Below are 17,782 nucleotides of genomic sequence, written 5' to 3' on the forward strand. Positions count from 1 at the left end.
CTTTCTCTTTCTCTCTCTCTCTCTCTTTCTCTCCCCCTTCCCCCCTTCAACCTCCCTTCCACTCTCAAAAAATACATATAATAATAAAATAAATGGAAAAAATATCCTTGGGTAAGGATTAAAAAAAAAAAAGTTAACACCCAGCAGAGAGGATTATTTGCTGTTAATGGGAGAAAACAAAAGTGACCGGGATGCACCATCCCAGGCCTATACCTAATGCCTGTCCAGAGAAACAAGCAGTTATGCCTGGGCAAGGTGTTCTGTTCTTTACTGAGATGACTTCTATATACAAAAAAGAATTCCTCTTACAATATGTACCAGTAAGGTCTTTGTTTGTATTAAACAACTGTAAGCAAACAATGTTTGACTGTAAAAGCTTTTGCAAGTCAAAAATAATGGCCTTACTAGGTAAACTGTTCTTTATAATCATCATTTATACTCCCCCACGAGGCTTTGCCTACTGCTCCAATAAATTCTGGAAAGAAATAACATGACAACTGCAGCAAGTCTCATAGAAGGAGGAAAGGAAAAAAGGCCAGTTGAGTAGAAAATGTGTTTCATTTTAGGCCGTGTCAGTGTTGGAGTAGCAATCACATCACTCATTTGGAGCAGGGAGTAGAATTAGAAGGAAGAGAAAAACACCACTTTTTAGCTTCAGATATTTCCAAATCAGACTCATCCTCCCCAACTCCCATGCTTTGCAGCTTACCAGGGTCATAAGAAAACCCACTTTAATAGCATCATTAGAGTTCTGATTTATCACAAGTACAACAGAGTGTGCTTCTCATCTAGACAAGAATTTGGTATAACATGAAGCTTTGAAGTCTGTAGCAGTAGCAGGAATTTCTGTAGGACTAATTGATGTTGTTTATATTGAGCTGGCCTGTGGAGGCGGGTAGAGTCCAATTGAACTGAAAGAAGTATTCCCCAACCCCTTGACCAGGAGCCTTGGTCCATGGCTCAGATATGCCCAGAGTCTGGGACAATCAGGCAAGCCAAATGCGTTCTTTATTTTAAAGGAGTTTTCCATTCACCCTGTCAGCCAGCCACCTTTCAGATTCCAGGTAAGTTTAAACCACAATGGTCTGGAATTCTAACAGTAGTTTTGAGGATTATGATATAGAATGAGTATTTGAAAACATTTTTAAAGACACAGAACGCTGACTCATGCTGTAACATCTACCAATCGCCTCCACTAAAAAAAGAACTTCATTATTAAATCCAGATCCTCCATGGCCCCTTACACTATGGAAAAAAGTGATAAACTGTATTGGCATTTAAACAGAAATCTGATCTCTGCCACTTGAGTATGTCATCACCACTGGGGATTACTTTCATGCATCTTTAAAATTCTTTCAGATTAAAATTCTGTCGGGATGTCAATACCAATACTACCTAACAAAACTCACCTTTAATTTAAGTTTTAGGTCAACTTTTCAAAGCTAAAAACAAAAAGCTACTCAGACCAAACACTGCGGGGTTGAGAAGCACAACTGCTCACTGCCCATATTTTAATCTGGTTGCCACCTTTTGGATTTAGAAAGTGAACTTAAGTCAGGTCAAAGCAAAAATTATTTGCTCCAAGGATGACTGCTCATTATGGCCTTAATTCCTTTTTGGAATGGGGTGCGGTATATATAAGTACGTACATGAAACAAACAACCAGAATATACCCGAGGTATTTAATTTAATGGTCTTCCAAGCCAGAGCCAAATGAAACTTTTGTAACCATACAAACCCCACCCCTCACAAATGAGGCCAAAATCACATATGAGATTCTGGGTCACCTTAAAGTATATTATGCCCACACAAAAAAAGTATTCCATACATATAAAATATGTAATTATACAATTATACACTCTCTTCTTCCCTGTGCTACTACAAGCATTCTGACTAATAACACATTGTGTGTTTAAGGCAATTTTCTTTACAAAACGCTTTCACATATCTTATCTCATTTAGTTTTAATGCTCTGAGAGGACAAGGAAAGAAAACAGAAACTAAAGTAAAACTCTACTGACATCTTTACAACTCGTTACAAGTGCTTTTGTATTGGTTTTTAAAAGCCAACAAACAAACAAATCCTCTGGCTTCACACATACTACCTGTGAGACCATAAATTAGTACAGCCTTTCTCCAAGAAAGCAGTGTGGTAAGAGGGTTCTGAACATAAACACAGGCACTTCTGAGTCAGTAATTCCACTCAGTAAATTGGAATTAAGTGCCAAAAGACACAGGTAAAGCATACTGCACAGGTGATTTTATACAACAGCCCCGAAACTGTGAAAAAGCCATCAAAATCAGACAAGGCAAGGAAAACTGTCAGGTACAGAGTCAGATGCAGAATCATATTTTAATAACTAAGACATAAATGCAAAAAGCACACAACAGAACAGCACTTAAGTATAAACCCATATATATAAACTATTTTTCTCCAAGTACAAGAATGCTGGTGTGCAGTCACCATGGTTTTCTATCTTCGTGTAAGCTGCCTGATTTGAATGATTTCTTATCTATCTATATATATAAAAGCCTAAGTTACTGTTCAACCATTCGATGATTCGACCAGAACCTAGGACACCCACTGACCACCAGGGGGCAGACGCTCAACATACAGGCATGGAAACATAGAACAGACTGATTAATCTAAGAGGGAAGGTGGCAGAGGGGAGGGCAGGAAGAGATTAACCAAAGATCTTATATGCATACTAGAGGCCTGGTGCACGGATTTGTGCACTGGTGGGGGGTCCCTTCGGCCTGGCCTGTGGGGACTGGGCCGAAACCAGCAGTCCAAAATCCCCTGAGGGGTCCCCGGATTGCAAGAGGGTGCAGGCCAGGCCGAGAGACCCCACCGGTGCATGAATCCATACACCAGGCCCCTAGTAAATAAATTTTTGCAAAATGGAAAAAAATGAATTGGCCTAATTAGGTATGAGGATTACACGTAGCTTTTTACTTTTCTGTGAAAATCAATCAATTACTGCAATTACGGAGAATACACCTGTCAGAAAGAAACATCTCCGAAAGAGATGTCCACAGCCCTTCTGTATTTGGCTGGATTTCATGTCCTGGTATGTCACTGATAAAACATGCAATCTCAGGCAGGTCACCTAACAGTACTAGACACCTCAGGCTTTCTCAGCTATAAAACTGATTAAACCCTAGGCTGTGTGGCTCAGTTGGTTGGAGGTCATCCTGAACACCAAAAGGTGGCGGACTTGATTCAGGTACTGACACATTTTTCTCTTTCCCTCCCTTCCTCCCTCCCACATCAATTTAAAAAAAAAAAAAAAAAAAAAAAAACTCATTAGTTAAGCTCATCTTTTTCTTCTAGATCCATAGTAATCCCCTTGCGCCACTATTTTTTTAAATACCCCGTAATTGAACAAATATTCCTTAACTGTGTGGCGACTTATAAAACTGAGCCCCTATTCTTGAGGGGTTAATAAGGTAAGAGACATGTAAACAATAATTCCAGTACCTAGAGGTAGATGTGAGGAGTCAGGTCAACAAAAAAAGGGAGCTTGGCTCTGCCTAACTTGGGAAAGGGGTAGAGGCTGTCCAGTTAGGCCTCAGACAGGCGAGGTGGGCTCTTCAGGTAATCTGTTCAGTGAGCAAGTTGAGGAACCAGGACATGAAAAGACTAAGAGCCTGGGCTCAGCTGAACTGAAATGGGTGACAGGATAGGCCCAAGATAGATCTAGAAGGACTTTTTACGCTGTGCTGACAATAAAAGCTGATTTAGACTTGACCCTGAGAGCCACTGAAGGGATCATGATCAGATTTTCAATACCAAGGACTATTGCTCCAGGATCCAGTTTAAACATCTCTGTGCAGACTCAGTGCCACTCTAATCTTAATTCTCACTTTCTAATTCTCCCCTAGACAAGTATGCAAGTCAACTGTTGAATAATACAGAAGAGATTCAATAATGAACAAAGGGGCGCTGGCCCGGTAGCTCAGTTGGTTAGAGGTCGTCCGGATATGCCAACTTGTGGGTTCAATCCCCGGTCAGGGCACATACAAGAATCAACCAATGAGTGCATAAACAAGTGGAACAACAAATCGATGTTTCTCTCCCTTTCTCTCTCCTCTCTCCTCTCTCTCTCTTTTTCTCTCTCTCTCTCTCTCAAATCAATAAAGAAAAATAAAAAGTAAAAAAACAGAGTTTAAGGGTGGAAAGCGATTACATCACCTGCTAATCTTTAAAGCCTTGTTCTATATCCCAAAAAGCATTTTAGAGTATCTTGCCCATTCATTTGGTTAATTAAGAGGCAAAGTACAGCCCTGGTCAGTGTGGCTCCGTTGGATGAGCACTGTCCCATGCACCGAAGGGCCACTGGTTCATTCGCAGTCAAGCACATACCCAGTTGTGGGTTCCATCCCATTGGGGCTAGTGTGGGAAACAATCAATCAATGTTTCTCTCTCCCCCTCCCCCTTCCTCTCTCTCTGAAAATCAATTTTTAAAAATTTACACACACACACACACACACACACACACACACAAAATAGAGGCAAAGTACAGAATTCAATTGATTCATTTATTTCTGAGTCAGCTAGGAAGGCTGTCAGCAGGCCCGATGTCTCCAGATTGGTGACTTCCAACTGTGTAATAATACATTAAGCATTTGTGTAGGAATATGCAGTTTATGGAGTGCTTTCACATCAAAAAAATCTCGCTGGCTCTCCCAGCAACAAGCCTGTGACAAGTTTTCCAATGAGGAAGCAGCTCGGCAAGGTTATGTGCCTTGCTATGGGTCACAGAGCCAGTACACGCACTGTGAGGCCAAACCTTGAACTCAGCTCATATTCCCAATCTTGTCCATTACCCCATAGGTACTCTATAAAAAGGGTGGGATAAAAGTAGGTTTACAGTTGTAGGTATGTAACAGAGAGTTTATTACTTATTAACTATTGTATTATTTTCCATAGGAACAACTACTAATATAAGCCTACTTTTGCCCCACCCTGTATTCAAAACAAGTCTGTTCACATCTGAGGCATTACATTTCTGAAGCCCATGCACTAGTAATAAGGCATCTACATAAAGCACAAAACTCTCCAAGTTTTAATAATGTCTATATCCAACTGCTGCTTAACAGAACAAACATTCATTCAGTCCCCTTTCTATAAACCTATGGAAATAATAAATGCAAGAAACACATGCTCAGTCCTAATCCCTTCTCATTTCCTCCTGGCACCTGTTTCTGCCCCCACAGGCACCAAACACTTTAACAGCTGGCAGAAATGAGAACCAAGAGATAACACACTCAACCATTGTAGATGCAGCCCTAACCAAAATGCGGTTAGGAAATAATGGAGAAAGAACCACCCAGATGTAAAAAGAGAGCAATAACACAGGGTGCCAAAAGGTCCCCCACATTCTGGATGACTCCACCATTACATACCTGGGCTCCTGTCCCAGTAAACCAGAGGGTCTCCTGATGGGAAACAGACACACAAAACCTACTCCTCTCACTCCTCCCCCCATCCCCAAAAAATATTGGTGGAAAAGAATTCCTGGTTGCATTGGAGGAAATATGTGCAGGAAAGGGCAAAAATGTGACTACTGTATTTCGTTTATTAACCTTCTAGGATTCATGGTAACTAAACACTGCTGTTGATAATACTTCAAAGCTCACTGGTCTTCCTCTTCATGGGTGGTGGAGCCTGACCGACTTACAAAATTAGAACTTAAAATCCAATTTAGGCTTTTTAGGCTGCACCAGCTCTCAAGAACAGCTCTCAAGAATTTCTACCAGTAGGGTTCCCTTTTCTAACACCCTCACACATCCTATGAATATGTGAGTAATTATGTATAATGTTCCCATTACTCATGCTGCCTCATTAACATATCTGGACAGCCTTTGTTTACCGGAAGGCCCAGACCCTGGCGAGGATCTGAGGGCAAACGATTTCCCACAGTGCCCCATGGTCCCCTAAGCAGCAAAGTCACAGGCAACAATGCAAATGCCAGAAAAAGTATTGAAGCCTATTTGTTACAGCCCTACGAAATCAAATGGGTTCTCAGAGGCCTGCAGAGCTGGTGCAGCCTACACTGGCCCTCAGGTACAAGGGAGAGGGTGGGGTGGTGGCCACCTATAAAAATACTGAGCACACAAGTATCCCAAGGGGTAATGGGATCTCAGTTCTTTTTCCAATGAGGACTCAAAGAGACAGCCAGCTGGGGACGAGAGGGTAGCTCCACCAACTGGTGTTTAAAAATTACAACAAATACAAACATGCTCTCAAGATGGATACACTCCTTCTGTTCCTGGAAGCCAAGAAACTGCCTTAACTTCCCCAACTTTCTCAAGCAAAAAAACTCTGCAGGAGCTGCCAGAGCCCAAATTATGGCCTTTTCTCACCTTCTGAGGGGCTACAGCCATTAACTATCTGGCCAATATCTATTTGCTTCTATCAGTTTTCTCTTCTGTAAAATGGTCTTAGCCTCTTTTTTTCATGTGAACTTACTAATAAGGAAATAATAAATGTGGATAGTTTTTCAGAACTGATGGGGTCTTCACTTAGGATTCTTTCAGGAGGGGTGGGTGTTATGTGGCCATCTAGAGTGTTTTCTACAATCCAAGCTCTTCTGGCATTTCTTCAAATGGCAGAGAGAACCCTAGGAGAGAGAGCAGCATTCTCACCAGAACAATACCATCTGTGACAAGACACACAGTGATAGGAAGAAACTCAGACACCCAAGGCCCAGGGTTGTAGTCCAGTTGCTCACTCAGGTCACCTACACTTCACCCTCTGGGACAGGATCTCCATATACAAAACATAGGCCCGTCCCCATCCCAGACGTCCTACAAGAACAAGAAAGATAAAAGCCACCTGCAAGGAGAGATAGGAACAGGAACTCCTGGAAGGAGGCAGGATTACTGGACTAGGAGAAGCAGGGTGTCCAGCCAGTGCCCCACTTCCTACAAGGTTCTGCTCTACTTTTAATGATTTTACTCTGAATGAGAAATGAAGGAAAATCCCTTTTTAAAAAGCGTGACGCTCTCAGAAGGCTAATAAGGTTGACTAAAGCCCCAATAAAGATAAAAAACTAGTAAAAAGGATAAGAAAAATCTCACTCAAACTGTCTACAAAAAAGTAGACAAGTAGCAATACTACATCAAAACCAAAGCCATCAGAGTTCCCACCTCCTAGGATGAAGGAAGAGTGCAATGATGAGACAAGTATGGAAAAAGTTTATGCAGTCAACCAGCGATTCTCTCTTATCATTGATGTTTCTATACCTCTCTCCCTCTCCTCGCCCTTCCTCTCTCTGAAATCAATAAAAAAATGAAAAAGAAAGAAAGAAAAGGTTTATGGGAAAAAAGGAACCAGAGACACAAAGACTGGGCCTGGAAAGCAACTGAGGCTTGCAGGGGTGGTCAGAGGAATAAAGAGAAGAACTACCTGAAAGATGGAAAGAAAAAAGTAATTGATTCCAACCACTGAGCCGGTGTGACTCAGTGGTTGAGCATCGACCTATGAACCCGGGAGGTCACAGGAGTTCACAATTTGATTCCACAGTGGGGGGCATGCAGGAGGCAGCCGATTAATGATACTCTCTCATCACTGATGTTTCTATCTCTCACTCCCTCTCCCTTCCTCTCTGAAATCAATAAAAACATATTTAAAAAAATAAATTTAAAAAATAAATTAAGTAAATAAATAAACAGATTCACTTTGTCTCATTTCCATTAACAGGTAGGCTTAAGGATTTGAAATAGAACATACCTTCAACAGTATCTCCTAACTAAGAAAAGAAAGTTGCTGGATTACAAGATACAAGCTTTTGAATTCCATATAAATTAGGTGTAAAGTCACTAATCTTTTGGCCCTCTACTAGCCAGTGAATAGCACAAGTGTAAAAGTATTACACATTAACTCAAGAGGACCACTCGGAGCTATATTACAAAGCATGAACTACATAGGGTGTCTAGTTTAATGTTTTGGGATTAAGACTAAATACAATGGAAGCACTCTTATCAGAGGTGACAGGAACCAAAGTTGGTTAGCTAATGTAAAGTCTGTCTGGCAGAAAACCTTAAAAAAAATAGTGTACCATACATATATAAACATTTCAACTTAAACACACGAGTGTACTTTTATTCTCTTGGGAAGGGAATGTGGGGATAAATGAAGTTTGGTTCTTCAAAGGGAATCAATGGCAATGTGCATGCAGAATTCTTAATACATTTTTCCCCAAGTCTTTTCAATGCTGGGCCCCCATCCTATATAATAAAAGGCTAATATGCAAATCGCCCAAATGGTGGAATGACTGGTCACTATGATGTGCACTGACCACGAGGGGGCAGACACTTAACGCAGGAGCTGCCCCCTGGTGGTCAGTGTACTCCCACAGGGGGAGCACCACTCGGCCAGAAGCCAGGCTCCCCAAGCGGGCCTAAGCTGGCAGTCGGACATCCCCAAGGGCTTTCGGAATACGAGAGGGCACAGGCTGGACTTAAGGACCCCCCCCCCCCACTCCCGTGCATGAATTTCATGCACCAGACCTCTAGTCTAATATAACAGCCTTATTTTTTAAGAAGTCACTTTTGTCAAGTGTTCCCAAATCATTCATCTTAAAGTTTTCATAGAAACCAACTGTCTTTTCACACACATTCAAAGGATTACATAATATTTAACTGTAATTGCAATAATAAGACTAACTGGAATAACTAGATTTGGAAACAAACTGACGCTTGGCAAGCTTTCTATGGGTGGGAGCCAAAGGGGATACAGACACACACACACCCCAAGGCTGCCCATTAGCTAAGAGTTTCACAGCCAGGATGTTCTGCAGCCAAACAGGGCAAGTGGGTTGGAGAGGTAGTGGTTAGCAGAAGCTGTTACTGTAATCCTGGGGGAAACTTACATGTGGACCAGTAACAGTACAATTACATTTCCAAAGTCTAAATTTCTTAAGACTACAAAACTTTTTAACCATTCATATAAAAATGTCAAGTCTGGGTCTTGAGACCACCATACTGAAGGACAAACCACTTTATTAAAAATACTGCAGCCAGGCCAGTGTCGCTCTGTGGTTGAGCATCAACCTATAAACCAGACAGTAACAGTTCCATTCCCAGTCAGGGCACAGACTGCAGACTTGATTCCCAGCAGGGGGCGTGCAGGAGGCACCTGATGGATGATTCTCTCATCCTTATGTTTCTACATCTCTCCCTCTCCTTTGCTCTCTCGGAAATCAGTAAGAACATATTTTAATACTTTTTTAAATATTCCAGCTTAGCCTTTACCAAGTGTTTTAATGTACTATAAGCTTAATATGACTTTCCCATGTCATCTTTGAAAGGAAGAAAAGGAAACAGTTCTATTTTGAATGTAACAGGCACCTATAATATACTCCAAAAGATTTTCTCTTTCTGAAGAAGGTAAATTTAAAATAACATTTAGGCCCTGGCCGGTGTGGCTCAGTTGGTTGAGCATCACCCCATGCACCAAGAGGTTGCCGGTTCAATTCCTGGTCAGGTCACATGCCCAGGTTTCAGGCTTAATCCCTAGTGGGAGTTGTGCAGGAGACAGCCAATCTATGTATCTCTCTCATTGATATTTCTCTCTCTCCCTTTCTTTCTCTAAAATCAATAAAAATATATTTTAAAAAATAAAATAACCTCTGGAGCAGGGAATCTATAAGATTACACTGGAGTTATTTCCAAGGCACTTGGAAGTGAGTCAGTAGCCCTCAGCCCAGCAACATGAACTGGTTTAACCTAACTATGAGAGAAGAAACAGCCATTATACCATCAAAGTACCAAATACTTCTAGTTGGCTATTTGAGCCAATGGCTATGGGGATACACAAATCAGATACTTCTCCAGTAAAATAATAACCCAGATAACAATAACTGAAATTGGGTTATATTTGGACGTAACTTATTTTTCTTTCAAATTGCAGAGACACACTTTGGACTCTTATCTTTACAGTATTCCTTCCTTAATCATAGCTGCTAAGTTCCTCTGCCCTAGACTTATGTGACAAAGAGAAAATCATGTGATCAGCCCATGAAAAGAAAAACATAGCAATTAAATAATGTGTACAAGTTTTTGGTCCCCAGAGCTGTAAAAAACTGACTGGGTGTAAAACAAGGTGGGGGGAGGAAAGGCTCATAAATCCTACCATTATATTTTGGTGTATTTCTTTCCTTTTTCTTTATAATTTTACGTAATTGTAATTATAGTAAATCCTGCTATTGTCTTTTTTTTTAATATGTTTTATTGATTTTTTACAGAGAGGAAGGGAGAAGGAGAGGGAGAGAGTTAGAAACATCGATGAGAGAGAAACATCGAGTCAGCTGCTTCCTGCACACTCCCTACTGGGGATGTGCTCACAACCAAGGTATGAACCAGAATTGAACCTGGGACCCTTTAGTCCTCAGGCTGACGCTCTAGCCACTGAGTCAAACCGGTCAGGGCTTGCTATTGAGTCTTATAACAAACATTCCCCCATTTTTTAAGTCATACTGCACTTTTAAATCAGAAAATTAGATACTTAGAACTTATGGCGTAGTGGTACAAATTCTGCTTGAGCAGTCCTGGAAATCAAACTGGTACTTTGTTTTTGTGCTAACTGCATGAATCATATCTCATGTGGCAGAGACTTTCATTTCAAACTTATACCTGCTACAAAGAATCACCAATTACATGGTTTTGAAGTCTGATTATTATATGTATTACTAGGGGCCCAGTGCACAAATTCGTGCACCTTGAAAGGAACTGTGGGCCACCAGGCTGCGGTGTGCACAGGAGCGGGTCTCAGCCCATCCTCCACACCCTCGCCCAGCCCCTCCCACCCCGGCTCCCTGTCTGCCGGCGGCCCCGCTCCCACCGCCACTGCTCCCACACACTGACAGCACCAGCCCTGCTCGCACCCACTGATGGCATAGAGCAATTGGGGCCGGTGACAGCAGTGGGTGTGAGGGAGGCCGATGCTGTCAGCGGGTGTGAGCAGCGGCTGCTGCCCCAATTACCCCTCAGGAGCAGGGGGAGGTGGAGAAGCCCTCAGGGAGAATCGGGGCCAGCAGCTGCCACTCGCACCCACTGACAGCACCGAGTGATTCAGGCCAGCACTGGGCACCAGCAGCAGGTGCAAGCGGGGCTGGCATCCGGCAGCAGGTGCAAGCACCAAGTGGGACTACGGTGCACAGGAGCAAAGAATTTTCAGTAACCAGCAGAGGCTCACCCTGATGACAGCGACCGGCGCCCCGCCTTGGTCTGGTGTCCCCACTCCCTGCTCCACCATCCTGCCGCAGCTGACACCCATCCTGTTCTGTGTTCCGCCGCCTGCTGTCGACGCCCGCGATGTTCCACGCGACCCCAGGTGGTCAGCACACGTCATAGCGACCAGTTGTCCAGTTGTTAGATTGTTCTGCCATTCGGTCTATTTGAATATTAGGGTTTTATATAGAGAGACTAGAGGCCCGATGCACGAAATTCATGCAAGAGTAGGCCTTCCTTCTCCCAGCTGCCAGCACCAGCTTCCCTCTAGCACCCAGGACCCGGGCTTCCCTCTGCCACCCGGGACCTTCGCAGCCCCGGCTTTGTCCGGAAGGTCTAATTACGCTTTTATTATTATAGATGGGCAGAAAATACCTATAGAGCAAAACTTGCAACTGTTTTTATTGTCCAAGAGGACTGGGGCTTTGAAAGGCAAATGTTTTTAGTTATTTAAGGTATTGTAGTGGAAGTTGTCCCCAGCACAATTAAGAGAGGGTTACCCTGCAATTTATGAGTTTCTCAGGGATGTCACTTAATATGAATTATAACAATCATTTCTCCCAAAGCCTGCCTGCCACCTACAATCCCATCCCCAAACTCTGCTCTGCTAAGGCAATAAACTAAATGGCAACACAGCAGGCATCTAAGGTTTTTGAGACCAATTGTAGGAAATGTGCTGCCTTCCACCAGCTTGAGTAATAATGCCACCTTACAAAGAAAGAGCATACTGTTTTATATCTTTCATGCACATCATCTCACATAATCTCCGAGAAAGTAAAGTGAAAAAGGCAGGTATTACTTTTTCCATTTTACAGAAAAGTAAATACTCAGATTGGGAGCCTCTTCTCATCTGGCTCTGAAGAACTAAACCCAGAACATCTTAAGACTTAAGAGTCCAGTTGCTCTTCCAAGCACACAGTATCAATGACAAGTCTTCCCTCATCTGGCCCCCTAAAAAATACTCAATAGGCATAGAGCTGGCACAGCAGAGGCTCCCCCAACGGTATTGCAAGACTACCAGAAAGAGCAACAGTTGCTGCTGTGCTCATCCAGAAAGGCATCCCACCACCTTCAGAGAAGACACGCCAAATATGACAAGGCGGCTGAATCCACAACATGGTCCTCCTACAAATGTAGCAAAGCTCTCTCTGAATTAGGTTTCCTTGCTTATTTAAAGCATTAATGAGCAGACCCAACTACCACAGTTGTATGTAATGCCACACCATCAGCAGATCTGCTGACAGACAGAAAGGAGCCATCTCCCTGCTCTCCACCTCTTCAATGGGTCAGAATCACAGGTAGGCGGGGGCACTAGTTTGAGGGCGACAGGCTCCTAGCGCTCACCTGGAGGGCAGTGCTGCATTCGAGGCGGAAGGCAGAGGCTGAGCACAACCTCCTCCTTGAGCACACCCGCCTCCTCGTCGTCCTCCTCCGGAGTGGCAGGCCCGCTCCACCTCGGCGGGAGGCCCCCGTCACCCGCAGCCGCATCTCGCTGGAACCTCCCACCCGACTTTTGACGTCACGGAGGAGGAAGAGGTTCCACCCGGGCCCGTCCCTTTGTGACGTCACAATGACAACAGACCGCGGCTAGAAGCGTCCGGGAATCGGCAGCAGGAGGGGGCGAAGGAAGGCAGGGGAGGCCGGTGCGATGCAGGGGGGAAAAACCGAGGACAGGGAGGGGGCGCGCTGACGTCTCACCGGCTTAACCTGTTGCTCTCAAGACTGCGCTGGAACAGGGCCGCAGGGAGCCGCCGGGCCGCCGCCGCCAGGCTCCGCTGCGCGCGCCGTAGGGGGGCGCTCGTTGCAGCTGTGCGCCCCCGCCCCCTCCTGGCACGCCCCCACCCTGCGGCCGCACGCTCCCACCCCTCCCCCACGGCAGGCCGCGCCGTCCCCACGCCCCGCCCGCCGGCCCAGGGCCGCCAGGAGCCAAGAGCCCCGAGCCCCGAGCCCCGAGCCCCGAGCCCCGAGCCCCCGAGCCCGCCCCCTACAGGCCGCGCGCGGCGCCCAGCCCCGGCCCTGCCCGCCGCGACCCCAACACGCCCTCCCCTTCACAGCCGTCTGGAGCTCGTCCGGCGCACGAGCTCAGCTCCCCGAACCTTAACTCGTGCTCGCCTCCTGCGGCCACAGCCAGCCACGAGCTTGCGGCCGGACGCCCGGACTCGACACGATCCGCTGACCACCAGCAACAAAAAATCCCACCCCACACTGCTCTCCAACTTAGCGAGGTCTGGGATGGGGGCGGAGGACGGTCCTAGTCCAAGTTCTACCCCATTTGCTTTGTCGCTGCACCCGAATCGGACGTGCCCTGGGAAGGCGTCCATGCTCCAAAGCAAGGGTGTCTCCATGCAGTTTCTACAGCCTGAATTTAAACTAGTCCTTTGCATTCTACCCGGCCCTCTGCAATGCGGATGTATTTTAATTCTTAAATTTTTAAGGGAACAGTTTTTTAAGTAGGACTTGATTATTTATCCTTGCATTTCTTTCTTAGTTGAAGTTTACGTGTCTACATTAGGATCAGCACTCTCAATAAGGCTTTTACATTAAATATATTTACAAAACCCGTGCCCGAAGGTCATCTCCCATTGCACACATCACACTGCTCAAAAAGGGAAAATATTAACACCAATTTGTCGTCTCGGGTCAAATAAAACTTTCTTATAACGTTGCATTATTTCTAATGTATGTTCACTTGGCCTTCTTTTTAAAATGGGTTCTTTGATTTAAAGCACGCAGCTAATCACCAATCACTCCAGTGCATATTTGGCTAATCCCTCTAGGTCCCCCTTCCACCCTCCTTCCCCCCAAACTTAAAAAAAAAAAAAAAAAAAGCAACCACACACAAAACAAACATTCCCCATGCCAATCAAAACATAGCTGTACTATGTATAATACAAATTTAACTATTCCAAAACATTTAAATCTCTGAATAATCACCCAATTTCAGAAACCAGTTACAGGGAGAATTATTTGTAGTCACATATGCATTCACATGCCTACTTAAAAACATTAGCTATATTGTATGTCTTTTTCCCCTAAAACTGGAAATCATGAATTTTTAAACAAAACCAGTCCCATTATTAAAGTCAATCCCAACAAATGCATTCGCTGTAACATGATTCCCAACTGGTTTATGTTGTGAGCCAGATAAGCCAAAACGACCACATACATTAAATTTGATGTGCCAGTGCAAGGAAGGAGATCGCCATAATCGGACACTCGACTGCAACTTAAAGGGCTTCCAACACACACACGTTACACGATTTTCGAAAAACATTAATAATAACACACACTTCTTTGCATGCAAAGTGCAATATGGGGGCAAACCTGCCCGAGAATGCAGTTTAGTTACAGTACCACAGCCCCCACCCCACTCCCAAGCTCCACCAAAATCCCTTGCCTTTCATCTAAAACTAGATTATGGTTGTGTCATTCGAGGTCAATGTATTCACTTGAAGTATCTCTACACCAATACGTTTTTTCATCAAAACTAGGCAGGCACGACTTTGCTTGAAAAGCCCTCTGTCAGAAAAGAAAAGAAACAGCCTTATCGGACGCTGTGTTTAAAACCCTTCGGCTGCAGAATTATCTGTAAACTTGACATTCACAGCCATTGCTTAAAACTGCAAGTCAAAGGATATGTTGTTAGGAGCACTTACGTATTTCTTCTGAATGATATTCCTCTTGGGTCTTTCCTTGCTCATTCTGAGATCCAAATGCTGATTGCAAAGGGGGACAATTGCTTCATGAATTTAAAGCCGTCAGAAATTTGCAAAAAAATATCCTGGTGGTTTTTATTGTTGTTGGTGGTGGTTGTTCTTGTAATCCGACTTTTCTTCCTCTTCCCCCAAAGCCCGATTCGTCTTGAAATAAATCCGAAATTGGGAAGGAAAAAAAAAGAGCCAAAGACGAACGAAGCAAACAAACAAAACAAAACAAAAAAAAATTCACTTTAGTAAAACACCCATAATGGAAAATTTCCCCCGAAACACACACACACACACAAAAAAAAAAAAGAAACCGACGCCCTTCACTGCCCCCCCTTTTTCCTCCAAAAACTACATCAGCGAAACGTGAAGGTCCTTAGTGTCTGATCTGTAGTTACATCTTGGAGAAGAAAAGGCAAAGATAAATAAATGTTGGAAGTCACGTTTGTGCTGCAGCAGCAGTGCGAGCAGAAGAGTCAACTCCAGCGGCGGCGGCAGCACCACAGCGAGAGCTCGCCGAGTCTCTTTTTTCCAAGCCCCCTAACCAATGAGAGAGAGGCGATCCAGCCCAACTTTAAATGGACTCTGCTTTTATACAACTTAGGGCTCCTCGGGCAATTCCCCGCCGGGCGGCAGCCGAAAACTCCCACAGCTAAGCCACCGGGCTCCCGCCTACCCCGGCGCCGACCGCCGCCGGCCCCGTCAGGAGGACCTCGCAGCCCCGTCGCCGAGAGACCCCCGAAAGGCCCCGGTGAACCCTTCCCGGGCAACCCCTCAGGCACCTCTCCCACGCCGAGCCGAGGAGTGGAATTGAGAGAGGCTCCCTAGCTCAATGCATGGCACGCTCGGTCGCTCCACCTCACCCCCTTTCCCCAGCTTGCCGCTCACCCTGCGGCCGCCGGAGGCTGGCCCCCGCCACTGCCCTCACGTCTACCTGCAGCCGGCTGCTGGGGACGAGTGCCCCAGGACGCCCGGCCCCGGGGAAAGCCGCCTATTCCCGGGGCACCTTAGAATCGTCCCCTTGATCTTCTGGAAGTTGTAGTCCCCCGACTACAAAATGGCTATGGCCACGGGATCGAGGAACTACAATTCCCAGCCTGCCCCGTAAGCCTGTCACTCAACTCCCCTCCCTCCACTTCTTCCCCCCTCCCCCTCCTCACCGGCCCTGCCAACAAACGCTAGGACGTGTCCCGCGTGCGACAGACACCGCTAGGGGCTGGCTCCGGAATGGCCCGCAGAGCGTGTGGTCCACGAGCGAGGGACTCCCCGCGCCGGCCCGCCTCCGGCTCCCCGGGTCCGGCCCCTCTTCCCCGCCGCGGCGCTCGGCCCCCTCCCCGCGCGCCCCGCCCCCACCCGCGGCGCGAACCGCCTGTGGAATCGAGGAATCGCGCGCGCGCCGGGCCGAGCGGAGCCGAGCGGCGGGGGAGGGACGCGAGGCTTCCCCGGGGAAGGCCTCCGAGCGTGGCGGCGCGGGGGGCGGTGTCAGCGAGGGGTTGGAGCCGGTCCTAAGGAAAACTGGGCCACGCACCAAGAGGAATCCTCCGTGCGAACTAGTTGATCGGCGGCGCCTGCTGCCGCTGCCGCGCAGCCGGTGTCACCTCAGGACACCGCCTCGCGGAGCCGCCCGGAGCGCGCCGCGGCCGGGCCCGGGTAGTCTAAGGTCACCTCTGCCCGCTACCGGCTGCCGCACGCGCCCTCACGTGCGGGGCTGCGCGGACGGCGCTGGGGGAAGGCCGCCTCGGCGCGGCACGCGGCCCACCGGCGAGGACAGCCTGGGGGGCGGCGGGGGGGAGGGAGAGGGGGGCAAAAAGGGGACCCCGGGCGGCTGCCTCCCACAAAGGACAACCAGCTTTAAAGGGATCGAACTCTCTCTTGGCCTTTACGGGCGTGTGTGGCGTCTGGGGGGCCCCTGAGCCAGGCAAACGTTGAGGCAAAAATGAGTGGAATATGGAGGGCGAGCCCCAGCCGTGCAGACCGGGGAAGCCTCTGGAACGGCGGCCGCGCGAGGGGCCCTTTCCCTGCCTGGCCGCTGTCGTGGCCACGAAACCCCCGCCCCGGGCATAAAGGAAGCATCGGGCCCTGATGTCTCTCTCCGGGCATTCGCCTTAGGAACAACTTTGTCAAGTCTCGCAGAGCCATTTTGCATTGTTAATACCCTTATCGTAGCTGAGGGTTTACCGAGGTCCTGTTTTCAATGATCTCCCAGACTGCCGTCTGAATAAATGAAAAATGGGGTCAAGCTCATTCCGATACACTTTATTCTGCTTCCCACTCCGTAGATTCTCTCTCTCTCTCTCTCTCTCTCTCTCTCTATATATATATATATATATACACACACACTCGGGTAACGCCATTGGATTTTTGTTTGCATCGGTGTTCGAAGAGATTAACCAGTGGTTGGCAAACTCATTAGTCAACAGAGCCAAATATCAGCAGTACCACGATTGAAATTTCTTTCGAGAGCCAAATTTTTTAAGCTTAAACTATATAGGTAGGTACATGGTTATTAACTTAATTAGGGTACTCCTAAAGGCTTAGGAAGAGCCACACTCAAGGGGCCAAAGAGCCGCATGTGGCTCAAGAGCCGCTGTTTGCTGACCACTGGATTAAACCATAGTGTCTGGGAAAGTCTCGGACACTGAAGGAGAGAGGCCTGGCTTCGGATCACAGGTCGGCCACTTCCCGAAAGGTAACCCGTGGCCCCCGGCGCTTGCCAGTTGCTTGCTTCACCTGTGAGTTAGGGATGAGCACACCTTGGGAGGATTAGGTAACAACATGGATCTCGCTGAGAACCAGACCTGGTCTTGGAAACTTTCAGTACACGAAATACAATGTTTTTT

The 17,782-nt window shown here is 46.5% G+C and overlaps 1 protein-coding gene across 2 annotated transcripts in view; it reads right to left on the bottom strand.

Moving 5' to 3' along the window:
- JARID2 (jumonji and AT-rich interaction domain containing 2) overlaps window positions 1-15,698 on the bottom strand; it is a 290,372-nt gene extending 274,674 nt beyond the window's left edge. The window contains exon 1 of one of the 2 annotated variants that reach the window (XM_036348397.1): window positions 14,895-15,698. In XM_036348397.1, coding sequence (XP_036204290.1) covers window positions 14,895-14,939 — 45 coding nt within the window. In that variant the 5' untranslated portion in view covers window positions 14,940-15,698. The remainder of the gene's footprint in view (window positions 1-14,894) is intronic. The other variant, XM_036348405.1, reaches the window with a different exon arrangement.
- Between the last annotated feature and the right edge of the window lie 2,084 nt (window positions 15,699-17,782).

This window comes from Myotis myotis, unplaced genomic scaffold, assembly GCF_014108235.1.
Source record: "Myotis myotis isolate mMyoMyo1 unplaced genomic scaffold, mMyoMyo1.p scaffold_m19_p_2, whole genome shotgun sequence".
NCBI classification, from domain to species: Eukaryota; Metazoa; Chordata; class Mammalia; order Chiroptera; family Vespertilionidae; genus Myotis; species Myotis myotis.